This window comes from Seriola aureovittata, chromosome 24 (assembly GCF_021018895.1).
Source record: "Seriola aureovittata isolate HTS-2021-v1 ecotype China chromosome 24, ASM2101889v1, whole genome shotgun sequence".
In the NCBI taxonomy this organism is placed as follows: Eukaryota; Metazoa; Chordata; class Actinopteri; order Carangiformes; family Carangidae; genus Seriola; species Seriola aureovittata.
In genome coordinates, this window is record NC_079387.1 from 9,978,371 (window position 1) to 9,996,975 (window position 18,605).

At 45.5% G+C, this 18,605-nt stretch overlaps 1 protein-coding gene across 4 annotated transcripts in view; it reads right to left on the reverse strand.

Moving 5' to 3' along the window:
* Window positions 1-18,605, reverse strand: part of xirp2a (xin actin binding repeat containing 2a) — a 55,563-nt gene continuing 36,958 nt past the window's right edge. For all 4 annotated transcript variants that reach the window (XM_056370166.1, XM_056370168.1, XM_056370167.1 and 1 more), the window contains 7 exons: window positions 14,608-14,745; window positions 12,381-12,467; window positions 12,118-12,187; window positions 11,652-11,755; window positions 1,668-11,034; window positions 220-353; window positions 1-139 (listed from right to left, as the gene is read on the reverse strand). In XM_056370166.1, the coding sequence (XP_056226141.1) occupies window positions 259-353; window positions 1,668-11,034; window positions 11,652-11,755; window positions 12,118-12,187; window positions 12,381-12,467; window positions 14,608-14,745 (9,861 nt within the window). In that variant the 3' untranslated portion in view covers window positions 1-139; window positions 220-258. The remainder of the gene's footprint in view (window positions 140-219; window positions 354-1,667; window positions 11,035-11,651; window positions 11,756-12,117; window positions 12,188-12,380; window positions 12,468-14,607; window positions 14,746-18,605) is intronic.

Consider the following 18,605-nt stretch of genomic DNA (forward strand, 5'->3'; position numbering starts at 1 on the left):
CTGCTGAGTTTTATTAGTCCATTGTTCTTTGTGTGGTTTCTGTCCAAATCCCTCGTCGTAATTTCCTTTGGACTTGAACAGTTGCTTGAAGTGTGGTTTGCAGTACATCCGTCCATGGAGAGAGGCGTAGTTGCCAAGACTGGTGGAGAGAAAAAAAAAGGTTAAAAGAGTGCAAGGTGGAAGAATAGGAACGCTTTGTGCTCTGTGAAGCAGATTCACCTTAGTTTGCCTCTGCAGTGTTCACAGCGGAAGCAGCTTTTATGGAAGTTTTGTTTGTCTGCGATCAGCGACTCCATGGGGTACACCCTCTTCCGACACACCCTGCACAGTTCGCAATCTGGAATTCGAATTTTCTGCAGGAAGAAGAAGGAAACAGTTTTTATTTTACAGCGCTAATATGCCTTTAATTTACGAGGAGGTAATTTAATGCAAATTACAGGGAAGATACAGACGTTGAATTTCCACTGAATTAATTCCAATTAATTGCTAATAAATTTCTCTTGGGACTTGAGAGTCTAACGAACATTGATTTTCCCTTCCACAACATTTTCTTTGGGTTAGTGGCTTTTCATACATCATCATATCTAAACATGGCGTAACACAAGTAGCACAAGTATAAAAGCGACTTTAGCTTAGGTTTAGCTAACCTTAGCCTCCTCAGGCCAGTGGTCACACCAGACCACGTGAGGCTGTAGCAGCTTGTTTATAACTTTCTACTTCTCATTAGTAAAAGTGAGATCGTTATTTATTCCTTCAAAAGGTCCAAAGTCTCACTTTAAGTCAGTGTTCAGCAGCAAATATGTAATTCTCTGTATAGTTTTTTTTTTGCAAATTAATGTAAGTTAATTAAAAATGTCCATCACAATTTATTGTAAGTCTATAATGTAATATAATATAATAAATAATGAACTACTTGTGTTTAAATGTACAATTCCTATAATAATTAATATTAAATTACATCTTTCTTTCATTAGAAAGTGTTAAAATATAATGAGATTATAAAAAATGATTTAAAAAAAGGACAAAAAAGGAACTGTATAATAAGGGATGACAGCAAACACAATTAAACTGCTGTTATCAACTGTGTTAGTGTGGATGCTTCTAGATGTGAGAAAATACACTGTAGAAAAATACACTATATTATAATTAGTATCAGTATTACAATTGCAGGGTTTGAGAGACCATTCTTTGACTCCCTGGTAATTATCTAGAAGTTAAAAATACTTTATTTTGAAAACCTTATCTTCAAACTGAAAAGTTTAAAGTATTATTTTCATTTCCAGCCGATTGTCTCGCAGCCAGAACAGCGTCACACACCGAGGCAGGAGAAATATTAGTTCAATATGTTAGCATCACTTCCAGCTGCACACATCACAGGCATGAATAAACAGGACAAAGTGTGACCTGTGAAAGTTAAAAGGTGTGTAAAGTGAGAGCTGCTCCGAGCTTCCACATTTCAAATAAAGGGGAACACGTCAAAATAAAAACTCACGGGACGAAAACAACAGTGTCAAACTCGTGTTAATGCTTTGTTTTATTATTATTATTATTATTATTATTTGTATTTTCACACACTGCAGATGATGCCTTTAAATGTTCACACACGAGGGATGTTAAACACACCGTCAGGCAGGTTTAGTATCCTCATGCCGCGCGGCTCGGTTTACCCGTCACGACAGTCTCGTGCTGATGCGTTACGATCTGCGAGCTCCTCTGCTCCGTGACGCTGAAGCCCAGGTTCTGGAAAACTCCCTGGCTCTCGGCCCACGACTGCTGGAAGCTCCTCAGCAGTTCCTCGGTGGTGGCCTCGGGGGGCACGGCCACCGTCGGGACGCTGCCTCTCACCACGTCGGCGTAGGACGGGGGGTTACCGCGGGTCAGGGAGCTCCCCGAGCGCGTCTCGCTCATCGTCTCCGTGGTCACGTTTCCAAAGTCGTCGACGCTGCAGAATTGCTCGGTGACCAGCGTCGTCTCGGAGTGACCCGCCGGCTCCGAGCGGGCCGACTCAGACTCCCTTCGTTCTATCTGTTCTCTCAGCTCGCGGGCGGCCTGAGAACTGTGCTCTCCCGTCTCGAACACATCCTTTATCGCTTTGACTTTGAACATAGGGATTTCATCGGTCCTCTGAGCGTGAGGGTCGACCTCTGCGTCCTCCGTGTCGCTCCCCAGCCTCTCTGTGATCACAATCGGCTCCTTCCTGGAGTAAACTTTTGGCTTGGGAGACTCGAATCTGTTCACCAGCTTCGACAGGTCGACCCTCGGGAGATCCTCTTTCAGAAGATCTAAGGTCACGACCTCGGCGCCTTCCTCGGCCTCAGCCCCGAGACGTTCGGGGATATCGATGGGATCCCTCCGCATGTACGTCCTGTTCACCTCAGCCCTCTGCGCCTCCTCGAAGAAAGACTTTTTGTCCTTGACGGTCATCATGGAGTCACCCACTTCTGCGACATCCACCGACCCCTGCTCGGGCTGCTCCACCAGAGTCTCGCCGTCGCTGAACGGGGACGGTTGCTCTCTTTCAGCCGCCAAACTCTCGGGTACCGGCGCGGGAGGAGGAGGAGGAGGAGGAGGAGGAGGGGTGACGCCGCCGGAGAGCTTGGATGTGGAGTCCCTCAGCTTCATCAGCTTCTCCGAGCGGCTCATGGTGGGAGACGGCGTGGCCCTGCTGAGGGTGGACGTGGGCGTGTGCGACTTGCGAGGAGGGGGCGGCGGCGTCCCCACGGATTTGTAAGGCGGAGGAGACGGCGTCACTCTGCGCGGCGAGTCCACCCTCCTCGATTCAATGCTGATGAAGGTGGGTGAGGGGGTGCGGATGCTCGCCAACGGAGAGGACCCCTCCCTCAGCTCCTGATGCGACATCTTCTCTTCCACCACTTTCTTCTCAGTTTTGGAGAAGCCGAACATCTTGGCGGATGCGCCGCTGAAAACCCTCTTGTCTGGTTTCGGGAGAACTGGTGGCGCCGGCGGTTCCTCTTTCTCTTCTTCTCCCTGCTTTTCCACAGCTGTCGAGTTCTGCTCCAGGAACGTGATCTTTGTGTGAACGATGTTCCTCACATAGGCCATCAACTCTTTCAACTTTTTCTTACTTTGCTGTTTAGCTATTTCGCTTAAATTTTTCTTCTCATCCGCGCCCGTCACCCACTCAGGGAGCTCGCTTATAATCATCCTGACAGCGTTGGAGTCTATTTTGCTCGGCGTGCCCTCCAGCTCTTTCATTTGAGCGAGCAGCCTCTGCATCGCATTACATCTCTCTAAATCTGTGATTTCTTCTGAATGAGCCTCGTCCTTCTGGCCCGTTTTCCCCGTCGCTTTCACAGACGCGCATTTCGTCTCACCTCTCGCCTTCCCCACCTTTATCTGCGTTTTATTTGTTTCCACTGCTCGTTGCTTTACTTGCTGCGTCTGCATCTGAACGGCCTCTTGCCTCTCCGTCACCACCGCCGCCGCCTCCTCGTGTCTCTGAATGTGCTCTGCCTTCATGCTCTGCTGACTGTGGGTGACAGATACATGGCCTTGCCCTTGGTGAGTCGCTGCAGATGTTATCTTGGTCACCTTAGGCATTAAAGCCGTAACCGACGGCGACAGCTTCACTTCAGCCTCCTTCTTTTGCACCTGCTTTCCCTTTTTCGTGTGAACCTCGACTTCCTTCGCAGGTGGGGTCACCTGACTTTTCTTCTCCTTTACTTTCATTTCTGTTTTCATCTCAGTTCTTGCTGATGTCAGCTGGATGTTTTCCTGACTCACATTTGTTTCGCTCGTCCGTGACACGCTACTTTTCTCTTGCTGTGAATGCATTTCACTTTTCATTACATCCTTTTGTCCCGAGCTGTCGTACTTTTCCTCTTTCTTCTCCGTCGGCATCTTAAAGGTTTTCACCTTGAAACTCGGAGTTACCTTTGGAATTTTAGTGGGTTGAGAAGGACTCATTTTTCCCTCCTGTGTCGGAGGCACATTAATATTCTTTACATCCTCAGCTTTCAATGTGACCGCAGCCTGGCTTTGAAGATTTACATTTTCCTGGACAGCACTCTGTGTGGCAGTGATAGACCTGGTGCTGGATTTCTTAATAAACTGCTGCTGCTCCGCCACGGAGGAAGTGACCACGTTCGAGCATGACTGGACTTGGATATGTGAGGCCTCGTGGTGAGACTGAGAGACAGAGGAGGTCTGATGTTTGTGTGCGGTTTGACTCTTTTTAACAGCATCAGCTGAGGTGAGTGTTTTTTCTGAGGAGTGCATTTTTTCCACAGACACATTTGAAGATCCGGCGGCTAATTTCTTATTTACCACTGAGATCACGGGCTTGCTCAAAGGGATCTGGGAAGGGGTTTTCTTTGCAGGTGGGTGTTGTGCCAATGTTTCTTCTTTGGAAATGCTCTCGGCTTCTTCGACCTTTGCCCTCGTCACTTCCGTCGTCACCTCTCTCTCGGCGCTGTGTGCTGTAGAAAGCTCAGGACTGGCGGCAGAGAGGGGGGTATTGACCGGTGGGGAAGTGGGAGTTGTGACTCTACTCTGATCCGTTTCCTCTTTCTCCATCCTCTGTTGGCGATACCGTTCCTCTGCGAGCATGAGAGGGGTTTTAAACTTGCGGGCGTAAGGTCTCGGGTTCGGGGTTGGCGCAGGGTCAGGAGATGGGGGCAGTTTGATGGGTGGGACGAACCTTTTGGTCTCTCTCTGCATCGGTTTCACTGCCGGGGCGCTTGGTATTTTCGTTGCTGCCGATTCAGACTGGATCGGTTTGCTCGTTTCAATCCGTTTGCACGTTTCAATCTGTTTGCACGTTTCAATCTGTTTGCACGTTTCGATCTGTTTGCACGTTTCAATCTGTTTGCACGTTTCCTTTTTCACCTCCTGAACTTTAACCTCTTCTTTGTGGTCTGTTGACATTGATGTTTCCTGACCAGCAAGGAGCTGAACTGGAGCCGGAACCGGAGCTGGAGTTGGAGCCGGAGCCGGAGGTGGTGGAGGAGTCGGTTGCTTTTTCTGCCATTTGGGTTTCACTTGTATGGTTGGCTTCTGCGTTTCTGGTTGCTTTGGCACTTTGAATAAAGGCCTGCCGAGGGGTTTCCCCGACTTTGCAGGGGGAGGCTGAGGCATCGCACTCAGCTCTTGCAGCGAGGGAGGTGGAGGGAGAAAATCCTGTCCGCTTGCAGAGGGTGCAGACGGAGGAGGAGGAGGAGGAGGAGGAGGGGGGAAGAATTCAGGCTCAGACTTTATGCATTCTACGGGGGGCGGAGGTGGCGGAGGTGGGGGCGGGAGGTCGCCGTCCTGCATCGCGTTGAAAGGTCGCGATGAGGGGAACGCCGGGCTCTCCAGCACCGGCGGCGGCGGTGGAGGGAGGGAGAGCTCAGACTCTGAGGGCGGAGGTGGGGAAGAGGGAGGAGGGGGGAAGTGGATCTCCGGTTTTGCCTTTTTGATCATACCTTTCCCTTTCACATCAAGGTTACGGTGATCGCTCTTCATATTCCTGACGCTCTGCTTTTGTGCGAGAGCCTTATTCTCCGTTTGCTTTTGAGACGTCGACGTTTGCTCCGACGCCGTCACATTCTGCCTGTGCGTGACAGTTTTCTCCGTCACTGTAGTCTGCACCTGTTTGATCGTCTTGGTTTCACATATTTGCTTGTTTGATATTCTTGTCTGTGATGCCTTTTGTACGTCTTTCATCACATTCACATCAGCTGCTTTAGTCTCTGTTTGTTCATTATTAGTCGTTTGTTTATTCTTTATCATAATAGGCTTAGGAGCTTGTATTTTCTGCGGGGGCTGAGCTTTCTGTTTCTCTTCCTTTATGCTCTTCTGTTGAGAGGCCCCAGCAGTATTGTCTGCTTTGGCTTCAGTAACAGAGTGGCCCTCTTGGGTTATTACCTGTGTTTTCACTGATTTGCTCTCGATGTGCCTCTGTGTGTGCGTCTGTGATTCACTGCTCTGAGAAAGGTTTTTCACAGCGGGGGCTGGAGTGTCTGCTACACTCTCACTCTTAGCTTCATGTGCCTGTTCATGCTCCCTTTGCTTTACAGTTAATGGATTTTTCATGGGCACTTTTGCTTGCTTACTCTTGGCCGCGTACATACGTTTCGGTTTTGAATACTGTTTTCTTTCCATTAGACACTTGATCGCCCCTTGAACGTCCCCTTTTACCACCTCCTCTTTTTCCGTCTGTGTCGACTCCTGCCCTTCGTACAGACACTTTATGGACGTCTTAACGTCTCCTTCGATGCTTCCCCTGCGCTGCATTTTCGAAGCCGCCGTCGGCTCCATCAAGAGCTGGATCGTGGCTTTAACGTCACCTTGTTCGCTCACTTGATGCTGGTAAATCTTTTTCTCGCTCGACGCCTCGTGTAAACTCAGCATGGCGGTGTGGATGTCTCCCTTAACGACCTCCTCTTTTTCCATTTCTTTCACAGTTTGCGTCGCCTCCTCCAGGGACTTCAGGGTCCCTTTGATGTCTCCTGGCACTAAATCTTCCACAGTCACTTCTGTTTTAGTGGTTGCAGATTTCTCCAGTGACTCGAGAGCACCTCTGATGTCTCCCTTGACTATTTCCGGCTTTTCCATTTCTTTGGCTTGATGCTGGGCCTCCTCCAGAGACCTCAGCGTGGTGTTTATGTTTCCCTTCACCACTTCTTCTTTCTCCATTACCACTTTCTGATTGATAGCTTGGGTCAGCGAGTCCATGGCCGCGCTGAGGTCACCTTTAACAATATCCTTTGACTCCAGGTTTCGGTAGCTGACAGCCGGCTCCATCATGAAGACTTTAACAGTGCTGTATACGTCACCGGGAACTATATCTTCCTCCGCCACGGTGCGACCAATCTGCTGCTGATTCCTCCGCAACAAGATCTTGGTCTCTTCGATGTCGCCTCCGATGATGTGCTCCTTCTCCGCCTTTTCCTCGACTTCGTCAGATTCGCTCTGAAGCTGTCTCAGGTAGTCCAAGGCGCCGGACTCGATGCACGTGGAGTAAAAGCTGACGTTACCCCTCTCCGTGTCTCCCACCTTTATCCTTCTAGAGTCTTCTCCGCCCGAGTTGGAGAGAAGACGGTGAAGAGTCCTGCTGACGTTCCCTTGGATGATGTCCTCTTTCTCCAGACTAGTCCTCTCACCTTTATTTAAGAGGGAGTAGATCGTCAGCCTCACGTCTCCTTTCTCGTCCTCTTGAATCAGAATGCCACGCTTGGAGGAGCCTTCATCCTTGAGCAGATTGTTTATTGCCTCTTGAATGTCACCGCGGATAATTTCCTCTTTTTCGACATTGATTCCCTTCTCCTGGTTGAATAACTGCTTCACGGTGGTGTTGATGTTGCCCCGCTCCTCCTGGTCGATGGTTATCCCCCTCTCCGTGGCCTCCCTGCGGTTCAGGAGGTTCATCATTATGTTGCTCAGATCCCCTCTGATGATCTCTTCTTTCTGGATCTGAGGAGCCTCCTGGTTCATGAGTTTATACTTCGCCATGCGGACGTCACCGATCTCATCCGTCTCGATGAGGATCCCTTGCGAGTCCACCATTTTCTGACAGTAAAGCTCCTCAAGCGTCTCTTTGATACTTTTGCCTATTATTTCCGTCTTTTCCATGCTGCTCTCGTTGAACTCGTGGAACGGGGTGCTTTCAAATAGCCACGTCGTCGACTTCACGTCGGCCTGTGGAATCTCCTCCTTTGTCACAACGAGCTCCGTGTCATCCGTCTCTTTGATGCTGTCGAGCGGCTGTTTCTCAAAGAGCCACACTGACTGTTTGACATCCCCTTTCATTACTTCCTCCTTTGTTACTCTCTCCATGCCGTCGTACTCGGCGCCTTCTCCGTGGATCTCATCAATGGTGCGGGTTTCAAACATCCAAGTGGCGGATCTGACATCGCCCTTTTGGATCTCGCTCACGCTGACGGTCCTGATGTACTTTTGAGACATCTCATCGGTTTCAAACCGCTGCTTGTTCGTCTTCACGTCACCGCCTTGGATATCGGCGACTGTTTTTGATCTCTCTTTTATTTCTTCTGTAATTTCATCCAAAGGTTGCGTTTCAAACTTCCATCTGGCAGAGCTAACGTCTCCTTTGTTGACGCCTTCCTCAGTCACAGCTTTAATAACGTAGACCTCCTCTGAGTCTCTAATTGAATCCAGCGGCTTTGTTTCAAACAACCATCGGGCCCCCACCACATCTCCCCTCATGACTTCTTCTTTGGTGACTGTAGTCACTTCATGATAATGGCCCTCCTTGTCACGGATGGCGTACAGCGGCTGAGTTTCAAACATCATAGTGTAATTTTTCACATCTCCCCTTTCCACTTCATCTCGAAAGATACTTGTGAGTTTTGAAATATCAGTCTCAGAGGATTCCTCTTTGATCTGATCCAGAGAGAACGTCTCGAAGATGAATCGGCCTTTGTCAACGTCACCCCCCTGAACGTCGGTCACGGTGCGGGTTTCCCTCGCCTCTGTGACGTCATCGCGGATGGCATCAATCGGCTGGTTCTCAAACATCCAGGTGCAGTTGCCGACGTTTCCCTTCTGGATGTCCTCGGCCTGCTGCGTCTTCAGCCTCTGCATCATTTCCTCAGAGGTGGAGGTCATGATGTCCGAGGAGCGATTCTCGAAGATGTACTTCATCCTCGAAACGTCGCCCGACTGGACGTCGATTTCGGTGACCCTCCGGAAAGAGCTGCCGTCGTCTCCCGTGATGTTTTCGAGATTCTCCGTTTCAAAGAGGAAGCGAGCCAGTCGCACGTCTTTTCCCTGGATGTCTTCTTGGTTTACGGTGCAGGTCTTCAGAATGGTTTCCGACTCAGACTCGGTGTGATCACGTATGTTGTCGAGCGTCTGGGTCTCGAAGAGCCACGTGCACGTTTTGACGTCGCCTTTCTGCACTTCCTCGACGTCAGTCTCGCTCTTCTCCACCTTTTCATACAGGACATCCATCGGCTGAGTCTCAAACAGCCACCTGCAAGTCTTCACGTCTCCCTTTTCTATTTCGACACCCTCCTCAGTTTTACGTTCTTCATCTTCACAGCTGCTGAAAAATTTAATGGCATCGAGCGGCTGCGTTTCAAACAACCACTTGGCTGTTTTGACGTCCCCGGACTCGATCTCCTGTTTGGATATACCTTTGATGATCTGAAACTTATTGATGCTGTCGTCGAACTCGTCAATAGGACGCGTCTCAAACATCCACCTGCAGCTGCGCACGTCGCCCTTCACGATCTCCTCCCGCCTCACGGTCTTCACCTCGTGGTAATGGCCGGCGCTGTCCTGCACGGCATACATCGGGGTAGATTCGAAAAGAACTCTATTGGATTTGACGGATCCGCTCGTGACACCTTCAACTTGGATTTTTTGTGCGCCTTCACACTTGCTTAAATCCATAGTTTCAAACCTTTCTTTATAGTTTGTCACGTCTCCTTTGTCGAGAGCTTCGATGTTCACAGTCCTTGTGATCTCCTTCTTCTCCTCCCTTATGTTCTCCAGCGGCTGGCTTTCAAAGACCCACTTCTGATGCCTCACGTCGCCCTTTTCTTCCTCGGATGCAACCATTTTCGTCAGTTTTCCCACTTCAAGCAGTTCTTTCAGGTTCTCCATGGGTACCGTTTCAAACAGATGTTTTGCGGACTGAACATCGCCGCCAACAATCTCCTCGCAGGGTAAATTTTGAGCATTGGCGTTGTCTTTCAGAGTATCCATCGGCTGCGTCTCAAAAATCAAACAGTGTTTCCTTACATCAGCTCCAATTATCTCCTCCCTTTGCTTCCTGGAGCTCTCCCATTCCTCGTCCTTAATGGTGTCAAGCGTCTTCGTCTCGAAAAGCCATCTGCCTTTGTTCACGCCGCCTTGAGTGTTGTCCTCCATTGAAATACCACATATCAGCTTTACCTGAGCAGGGTCTTTGTTGATCATATCCAGGGGCTGGGTTTCAAACATCCACCGTGACGTCTTCACGTCTCCTTTCTCCTCGGTCTCCTCCCTGCGGATGGTGGTGATCTCCAGGATCTCTCCCGAATCCCCCCTGATGACACACATGGGCTGGGTCTCAAACATGCGAGTGGTCGTCTTCACATCCCCCTTGATCTCCTCCAGCTCCGACTTCAGGTTCAGGAAGTGGCTCTCCTCGATGGTTTCTGTTTTGCCGAGGGAATCCAGATGCTGGGTCTCAAAGAGATACCTGGCGGTTTTGACATCTCCTCCGGTGATGTCTCTGGTGACGACGGCGTCCGCCTCCTGCTCGTCCTCTTGGTAGATCTTGTTCAAATAATCGAGAGGCTGCGTCTCAAAAAGCCACGTAGCGGTGCGGACATCTCCTCTTGCGAGATCTATCGATTTTTGTGACTGCTCAGCTGAATTAGGAGTCTCTGTCCCAAGAGCGTCCATGGGCTGAGTCTCGAACATCCAAGCTGTGTATCTGACATCTTTACCAGCAATGATTTCCTGCTGGGCGATATTCCTCACCTCATCCTCATCTGGCGTGTCATCTTTGATCGTGTCTAGCGGCTTGTTTTCGAACATCCACCGCATGGACTGCACTTCGCCTTTCAGGATCTCCTCCCACTCCACGTACTCTCCGTCGGGGCTCGAGCACCTACTCGAACCGTTGCCGTCGTTTTCGAAAATGTAGCGCGCCTGCTGGACGTCGCCCATCATTTCTTCGCTCTCCAGGTCTTTCCTTTCCGCGTCGGTGAGCTGACTCAAGAAGTCGGCCTCGAGGTTCTTGCGGACCTCCGGATGAATGTGCTTGTAGAGGCGCTTCAGCTCAGCCATGCTCTTGTGTTTAAAATATTGTTCCTTGTTGACGGCGCACTTACTCTGGGAGGATGACTCCTGAACCTGGGAAGTGTACTCGTACTCGGGGACTTCCTGCGACACCTGCACCAGGTTTGAGGGCGGGGGAGGGAAGCGATCTGCCGCCTCATAAGCCGCCGACGAGGCGGACGTTACTGATGAGGCAGAGGCAGTCTTTACCGTGGAGGAAGTGTCGTAGCTCGTCATTGCTGAAGCTTTGGAGGACTGGTTTATTGGTACCCATTGAAACTGGCTGACATCCACATCAACCTTTGAGTGGTTGGAAAGAAGAATTATGTGTTGTAGTTAAAGAAATAATATCTGACATTTTCCATTCTCTGAGTAAAGAAATAAAAACGGGCAGCTTTGAAGCACAGGGTAATTTAGAAAATTAAGCATCAATTTTCAAGCTAAAATACTGATCATTACAAATCTGGTTTCTATGATTTTCTGCAGCAGAGTCAAAGTTATTTTCTGAAGCTAGAAGAAGAAAAAAGGCAGAGCAGAAAAACCAACCTGATTTGGATGTAAATGCACAAATACTGACACGTCATATTCTGTTACGCACGTTCCTAATTACGGACTTGATTGAAATATTCATTGAAGATCACTTTTCAGTGCAGACAGTAATGTGAGTTCTTGTTTTAGACTGGGGATTTTCCTTTTAACACAGTGTGGGAAAAAAAACGCTTCAGACTTTGACTCTGTAATGACACAAGGTCTTTTATCCATTTCAATTTATTCTCCATCAGCTCATGGCATGAGCAATTTCTTTTTGATGATTTCATGATGTGGCCTCATCTTCACACTGATACCTCATAAGAAAAATAAAGAAGTAAAAAAAACTAAAACTATCATCTATTTAGATAAACAGACAGCATCATTACCTTAATTTCCTTGGCTGGTGCAGCTTCCTCAATCGTTTTTTCATACTGCTGCTTCAAAGCCTGAGTGGAAACCTTTGGTAGGTCCTCTCCTCCGACGAGCATAACTGAATTAGACACAAGGAGAAGGCTGCCTCATTAAGTCATTCGCAGTGAGGGAGCTCAGGGGGATTGGAAAGGGAAATAAATCATTTCATTAAAAACCTGAGTAGTTTTCATTTTCTGAAACCATGCAGCGGTGATTGCCCAATTTCCACTTTCCAATATTTTACCTTCCTGACTCTGCCCTGATTAGATTTGCTGCTATGCACTGAATAGAAAATCATCTGCACTCCAACACATTTTTATAGCTCATCCCTTATTCAGCCATAGTGGGAACAATCATTAATATACAGGACACAAGCAGTGCTGCGATAAAAACCTGCAAATTACAATATTAAAAAAAAGAAAAAGGCATGTGCAGACTAACCTGTTTCATTGTAATGGTTCCCGTAACTGCCAGCCACATTGTTATGGTGGACTCTCTGATCGTGGACCACCTGTGAAAAGATGGAGGCAAATGATTGATGTACTGTTTACTCTCAGAGCAGCATCCGACTGTTTTCAATCAGGGAGAAGCATGAGGCAAATTTTCTATATAAAGGTTTTGTAAAATGCAACAGGAAGCTCTGAAATAACAAGAGAGCGTGTTTATTAGCAGCGAGACGAACCGGCGAGTGTGACAACCAGTACCTCTTGTTGACTGTGAAGGAGGGCTGTGGCGGGGACGACCTCCCTGGCACTGCTTCTCACCGTCACCTGCGAGGAGCTTGACACTTCCTGTCAAACACAGAGACGAGGGAATGACAGCGTGTGCAACAAAAAAAAAAATGGCCGCAAACACACGCGAGAGAGAGACACACACACACACACACACACAAACAAACGCCACGGTTTCATCACCTCATGACTGCGAGCTTTAAGAAACAGAGGAGTCATTTTTATATTATGAAAACGCTTAATAAAATCCCTCCGTGGCTGGAAACAAATGCTTTTCCATTACGGAGCCGCTTCCAAAGAAACTACTGAGTTTAAATTCCACTGAAGGAAGAATTTCAGTGTTGGAGAGAAACAGCAATAGATGAAACTGCATCAGCCGGTTCCTCCAGTGAGATTCATGCAATTTGAAGGGGATGAAAGAGAAATATGATATTTTAGCTTGTATCCTCTGCTGTTAACATGAAAGATACATGGTTGGTGGTGGTGGTGGAGGGGGGTGGGGTGGTGCTGTGCTCCTGAAACCACTTATGTCAGTATAATAATATCTTTTCCTGGTGCACAGCCAGCGTTAAAACATAACTCGGATATTACACCTGTGAAGGAAACTCGAGTGGAAAGTGGTTTTCTGTTGCAGCACTGAAGCAATAACTCGATCAAACAGACTCAGACACCCCCCACCCCCCCCTCACGAATCCCTATGTAAAATTTAGCATTCAGCAAGGTTCCTCGTGCACTCGATGAATCCGCCCTGCTTCCTGCCTGAATGAGCAGATGGGGAGAAAGCATGGAGGGGCAGAATTGACCTTACTTCACTGAGACCCCTCCCCGTCCCGGCGCTGCTAAAATGTTCTGGCATTTTGCTCACGCGCTCGGTGACTGTGGCAGATAGATGAGCAAAGTTCAAGGTGCCCTCTTTGATTTGACCTACAAGATCGCTTCGGGCGGGGGAGGGGAAGGAGGGCAGTCGGGTTTTTCCAATTAAGAGCTACAGTAGAATGTAAATCATCCAGTGGCGCTCATATGTTTCTCACTTTACACAGAGCTGGTGGAGGGAAAGGACAGCAGTAATCCGTCTTCCAAGTTCTGTCGACTTTAAACAGGAGAGGGGGGAAAAAATCTTCCTTTCACCTGTCATCTTCGGTATCTCCAACAATTCATTTTCTAAGCAAAAGTTGCATATTCAATATGTGAGGATATTATCACATATATTCTCCAGCCACACTTCTTCCCTTACTCTGGCTGTATGAGAAAAGTTGCTGCACAAAAAAGCAAATGTGTGTTTTTGTGCATGAAATATTGACATACAACTATTACATGAACACACAGTTGACAGGAATAGTTTGACAAGTTTTAATTTGGGGATTTACTTTCTTGCAGAGAGTGAGATGAGAAGATTGATACCATTTTCATATCTGTATGCTAAGTATTAAGCTTGGGCCTGGAGACAGTTAGCTTAGCTTAAAATAAAGACTGGAAGCAAAGGGAAACAGCCAGCTAGCTGAAGAAAAAAAAACAGCACACAAGCAGCTTTTAAAACTCAATAACTAAGACGTTAAATCTTGTTAAACAAGCAAGATATATTATTATTTAGCATTAGAGGTGCTGCTACGCTAGCTAGTTTCCCCCTGCTTCCAGTCTTTATGCTAAGTTAAGCTAAATTCTACTTGCTAGCTTTAGCATACATATATGAGAGTGGTACCAGTTTATTCACACTGACCTTCAGGAAGGCTAATTCTTGGCTACGATTAAAGATTTAGGACAAATTAATTGTTTATGAATCAAACTGCACAATAACAAACTTTAAACATTTGATGGGTGAAATGTTTAGATTCAGTTACAGTATTGCAATGTTTATATTATAACTGTAAAAAATCTTTATCAGAACATATCAGATTATAAAACTAAAATAGTTAGAAGCTAATATTAATGTTAATGCTATTAGCTTAGCATTCGTCTTAGCTTAGCGAGTTAGCTTAGCTCCCACAGAGGCAACAGGGAAGGTGCAGATCATTTACTCTTCGCAAAACTCTTAGAAAGAACATGAATGAGAATAATTCCCAGAATGTTGAATTGTTCATTTAGAGGTTTTCACCTTTTTCAGGAGATGAATATGTAGAAATATCATGTCCAATTCCACTTTCTGTCACATACATCCATCTACTGCGAGCGTAGCAACACACGTGTTTGATTAGTTTCTCACCTGGACAGATTTCTGTTGGAAATGAATCTGGGTGACGCTGGACTGGGAGGACGAGGACGTAAACTCCTGGTTCTCAAACTGTCTCTTCACGCTGGCCAGGCCACCAGGCAGCGAACACGCCTCCGACTCATCCATCATCTGTAGGCAGGAAACAGAGAACACCAATTACACCTGGAGATATGTATCATAGATCACACACTGTAAGACTCCACCGTTTATCTGGGACTTAAGAAAGATTGGATTTGACTTAGGTTAACTAATCTCTGCTCTCATTGTTTGTGAATATGTGACACATTCACTCATGCTAATATAAAAGTGAATACAAAGGCATTATGCTAATGCTTTTTGGAAATATCAGCAGTGTTGGTTTTTCTTCAGAACGTGGTGTGAATGCTGTAAAATGTCAGATCCTCTAGGGTTGAAAAGTATTAAGGTGATATGATGTGCTGTAGGTGACGCTGTAAAAGAAATACTGAGATAAGGTATAAACATCAATACAAAACTTAAGTCTTTCAGATTATAGGAACAAAAAAAAACTTTTCAATAACTTTGAACAAGTTACGAAGGGAATTATTCCTTAAAACTGGAAAATAAAAGAAGAGTTCTTTGCAAAGATGAGGAGGACAGAGAGTGCAGTCCTCAGACGACATGAATGCACATTGACTGTTTTAAGACAATAATCTCCTTTTGGGTTTGTCAATTACTTTGCTAATAAAACATTTATATTTAGGCTTTTGCATATATAGCTTCTGGGGAAAATGCAGAATATGAGAATCTCCAAGCTTGCTGCTGTGTTAATGTATGTGTGTGTGTGTGTGTGTGTGTGTGTGTGTGTGTGTGTGTGTGTGTGTGAACGTTTCTTTTTTTAATGCAAATTAAGGATACAATACAATTTGCAAATTACTGCAGAGGAGTTTAGGTCAGTGACATTTTCTGGCAGGGCACCGTGTTATCAATATTTTACTACTTCAGGGTAAAAAAGCTCCATTGATATGACATGCAATCATTTATAATTACTGCCATATAATGTCGAGTTGAATATGTATGCAGGGATGTTCAGACACGCTGTCTCCTGTGCAGTTCCTTCTCCTTTTCATTTGCACATTATAGAATCTCTTCTCTTGGCCTCTTCCACGTGGATTATGTGAATAATTAAAGTCAAATCAGACAGAAGCACCCCCCAATTAAATCCTTATATGCTGCTAATTTGGTTTGTCAATTACGTTTTGAGACGAACTGTAACAAGCGCAAAGACTGTGATGCTGGAGACGTTTGCATCCTGCGTTAGCATTAGCATTATGAAACAAAAGCACTTGGTTTGAACAGTTGCACATTCTGCTTATTTGATTTCTTGCCACACTCTCATTAGCTGAAGTGAGGAGACAGTCAGCTCAGATTAGCATACAGACTGGAAACATGGGGAAAAGCTAACCATTGCATGTTGGTTTTTGTGCAGATAAAATGAGAAAAAATACGTTAATTAAAGAGCTTGGTTAGCTGTTTCCCCCAGCTTCCTGTCTTTATGCTAAACTGAGCTAGCCTAGCTTAGCCATGTAGCTTCTTATTTGAAAGAGAATGACACATCCTCACATCTGGGGGGGGGGGGGGGGGGTATTCCCATCTAACTCTTTGCAAGAAAACAAATAGGTGTATTTCCTAAAACATCATAGTATTCTTTTAAGGGTCAGAGGAAGACTGTGGGTTTGATTAAATGCTGATAAAATAAACTGTTGCTGTAGTTTAATATGAGCAGAGGGTTTTGCGAGAGGAGGGGTAGCTGGATGACACACTGAGTGACACGCTGTCACTTGTGTGGACATGCAGACAACAGCTGCAAAATGTGGAGGAAAAACAAGACTCCCGTGACCCCACCACCAACCCTGTCTCACACACACCTACACACACACTCAGCTGTCAGTAGCCACCACTGACAATCACTGTGGAGGGTCATTCAGTGAAGCTGCTGTTTGGGAAGACTCTTGTATTGGTGTTATTAAACCCTCAATAAACTAATAGAAAGGATCTGTTGAGTTCATCCACTGGTGTTTCTTTTAAAGATAATTACGTGCTTACAGCCATTCATTAAAAGCAACACACCACTTGTGGCGGTGCTTTATTGTGATGTTGGTGCAGAGAGAGAAGCACTCGGCGTAATGTTAACACCTCTCATCTGTTCTGAAACAGCTGTAAAGCTCGGCCTCAAGTGGCTTGTTGCTATGCAGACCTGTGACCAGCTAACTGCTAATGCACTCACCGAATATCAGGAAACTGAAGTTATGCTGCAGAGTGGAAGGCAACTATCAGTTATTACTATTTAATCATGTTTAATAATGAACTGTTTTAATTATTTATCTTAAGATTTTTAATTATTTTGTAACATTTTTGTTTCCCACCACTGTTTTATCATTATTATAAAACACAGCTTCTTGTGTGTCATAGCTTAAGTATGCAACTGTGCTGTCTTGTCATGTCCAAAGGCACCAGAAGGTGGCAGGTCACCACCTGTAAACATGTGGCCTCATGAATGCTTCACCTCGATTACTTAAAGATTTGTTAAATTAGATCAGAAACCAGGGGATCTTTCACACACAAGAATAAAGGTTCTCCAGCGTTGTTGAAGCTTCAGGCTTTGGGTTTTACTTTGTACCATCATCAGGGGGTTGGCAGGTTAAGACATCAAAAACACCAGCTGGCTGCTCATCTGCATCAATTAGCTTGATGGTGTCACAGGCCTGAACTGCTTATAAGCCAGAACGTCAACACATGTCGGCATCCAAAACTCTGATCAATTATTTCTGTGTTTCTTGTTTTTTTTATTCTGTGTCTGACTCGACATGATGTTATGAGCTTGACCTCGTATGTCCTGACTGTAACGCTGATTACACAGGCAAAACTGAGAGGGAGTTCACATGTGAGGAAATGTTCATTACGGAGTCAAATGTTGTCGGCTCGACAAGAGGAGCAGTGATTGAACGAGATGACAAGTCAATATGGGAGATTTATGGCGTAACTTTTAAACTTCTCAAGCAGAAGAACGAACAAACAAATCATTTATTAAACACTATTATATATAACCATGGATTATAACCATCCGCAGATACAAACGTCCCTCCAGTTTATTTTACAATTGTTGTTTTTTGACATTTGTCTCTGCTCCTGATGTTAACTGAGTTTATTCTTTAGTGGTAGAACAGACATTTTCCAGTTGGTAGGGCTTTTATGTTAGAAAGTGAGCTGACTCACTGTAATGGCTGTTGAATTACATGCAGGCTCTCCAAAGCCACAGAGGCTTTTCTTTGTCATTGATAATGACTAATGACTCAGAAATGTTATTTCTTTTCATTTTAAAAAATAAGAAAAACGCAGTTAAATGCAGTAAAAATGACTCATATTACTAACATGGTGATTGGTGGCTTTGTGCGTTACCTTTCCACAGTTTCACATTCTGACTTTGTCACAAAAATCCTTGTTTATAATATAAGCAAATCAAATATTAACTACATCTGATAAAAAGAAAAGTTTTTAAATTAATTTTCATATTTAATATTGCGATCACACTGATAAAAGCTTTCAGTGGTGGATTTCTAATTGCTTTTTTTAAATTAAATAACTTTTTTTGTTGGATTTTGTTTTGTTACATTTTCTTTTGCTTTTAAATTAATGGATAATGTTTAAAGGCCAGGAAGTAAACACATTTCTTACAAAAATATTTAATTACAGCTAAAAGACAAAGGTACAAATGTGCTAATTAAACCCCTGTAATTGATATATTATTACAAATGACATTATTAAATTGGTAATACTAATGATTCAGTGTGTAACAGCTCAGTAGTTCCCTGTCTGTCTCTGCATCTTAGGTCATGTTCTCGTATTTGGTTATGTCTCGTCTTTTAATACACTTCCTGTTTTATTTTGATATCACTAGGTCACAAGCCAAAAAGGTTGGGAATCGATAGACACTATTAGTAAGGTTTGCTGTTGCTACACAGCTAACGTTA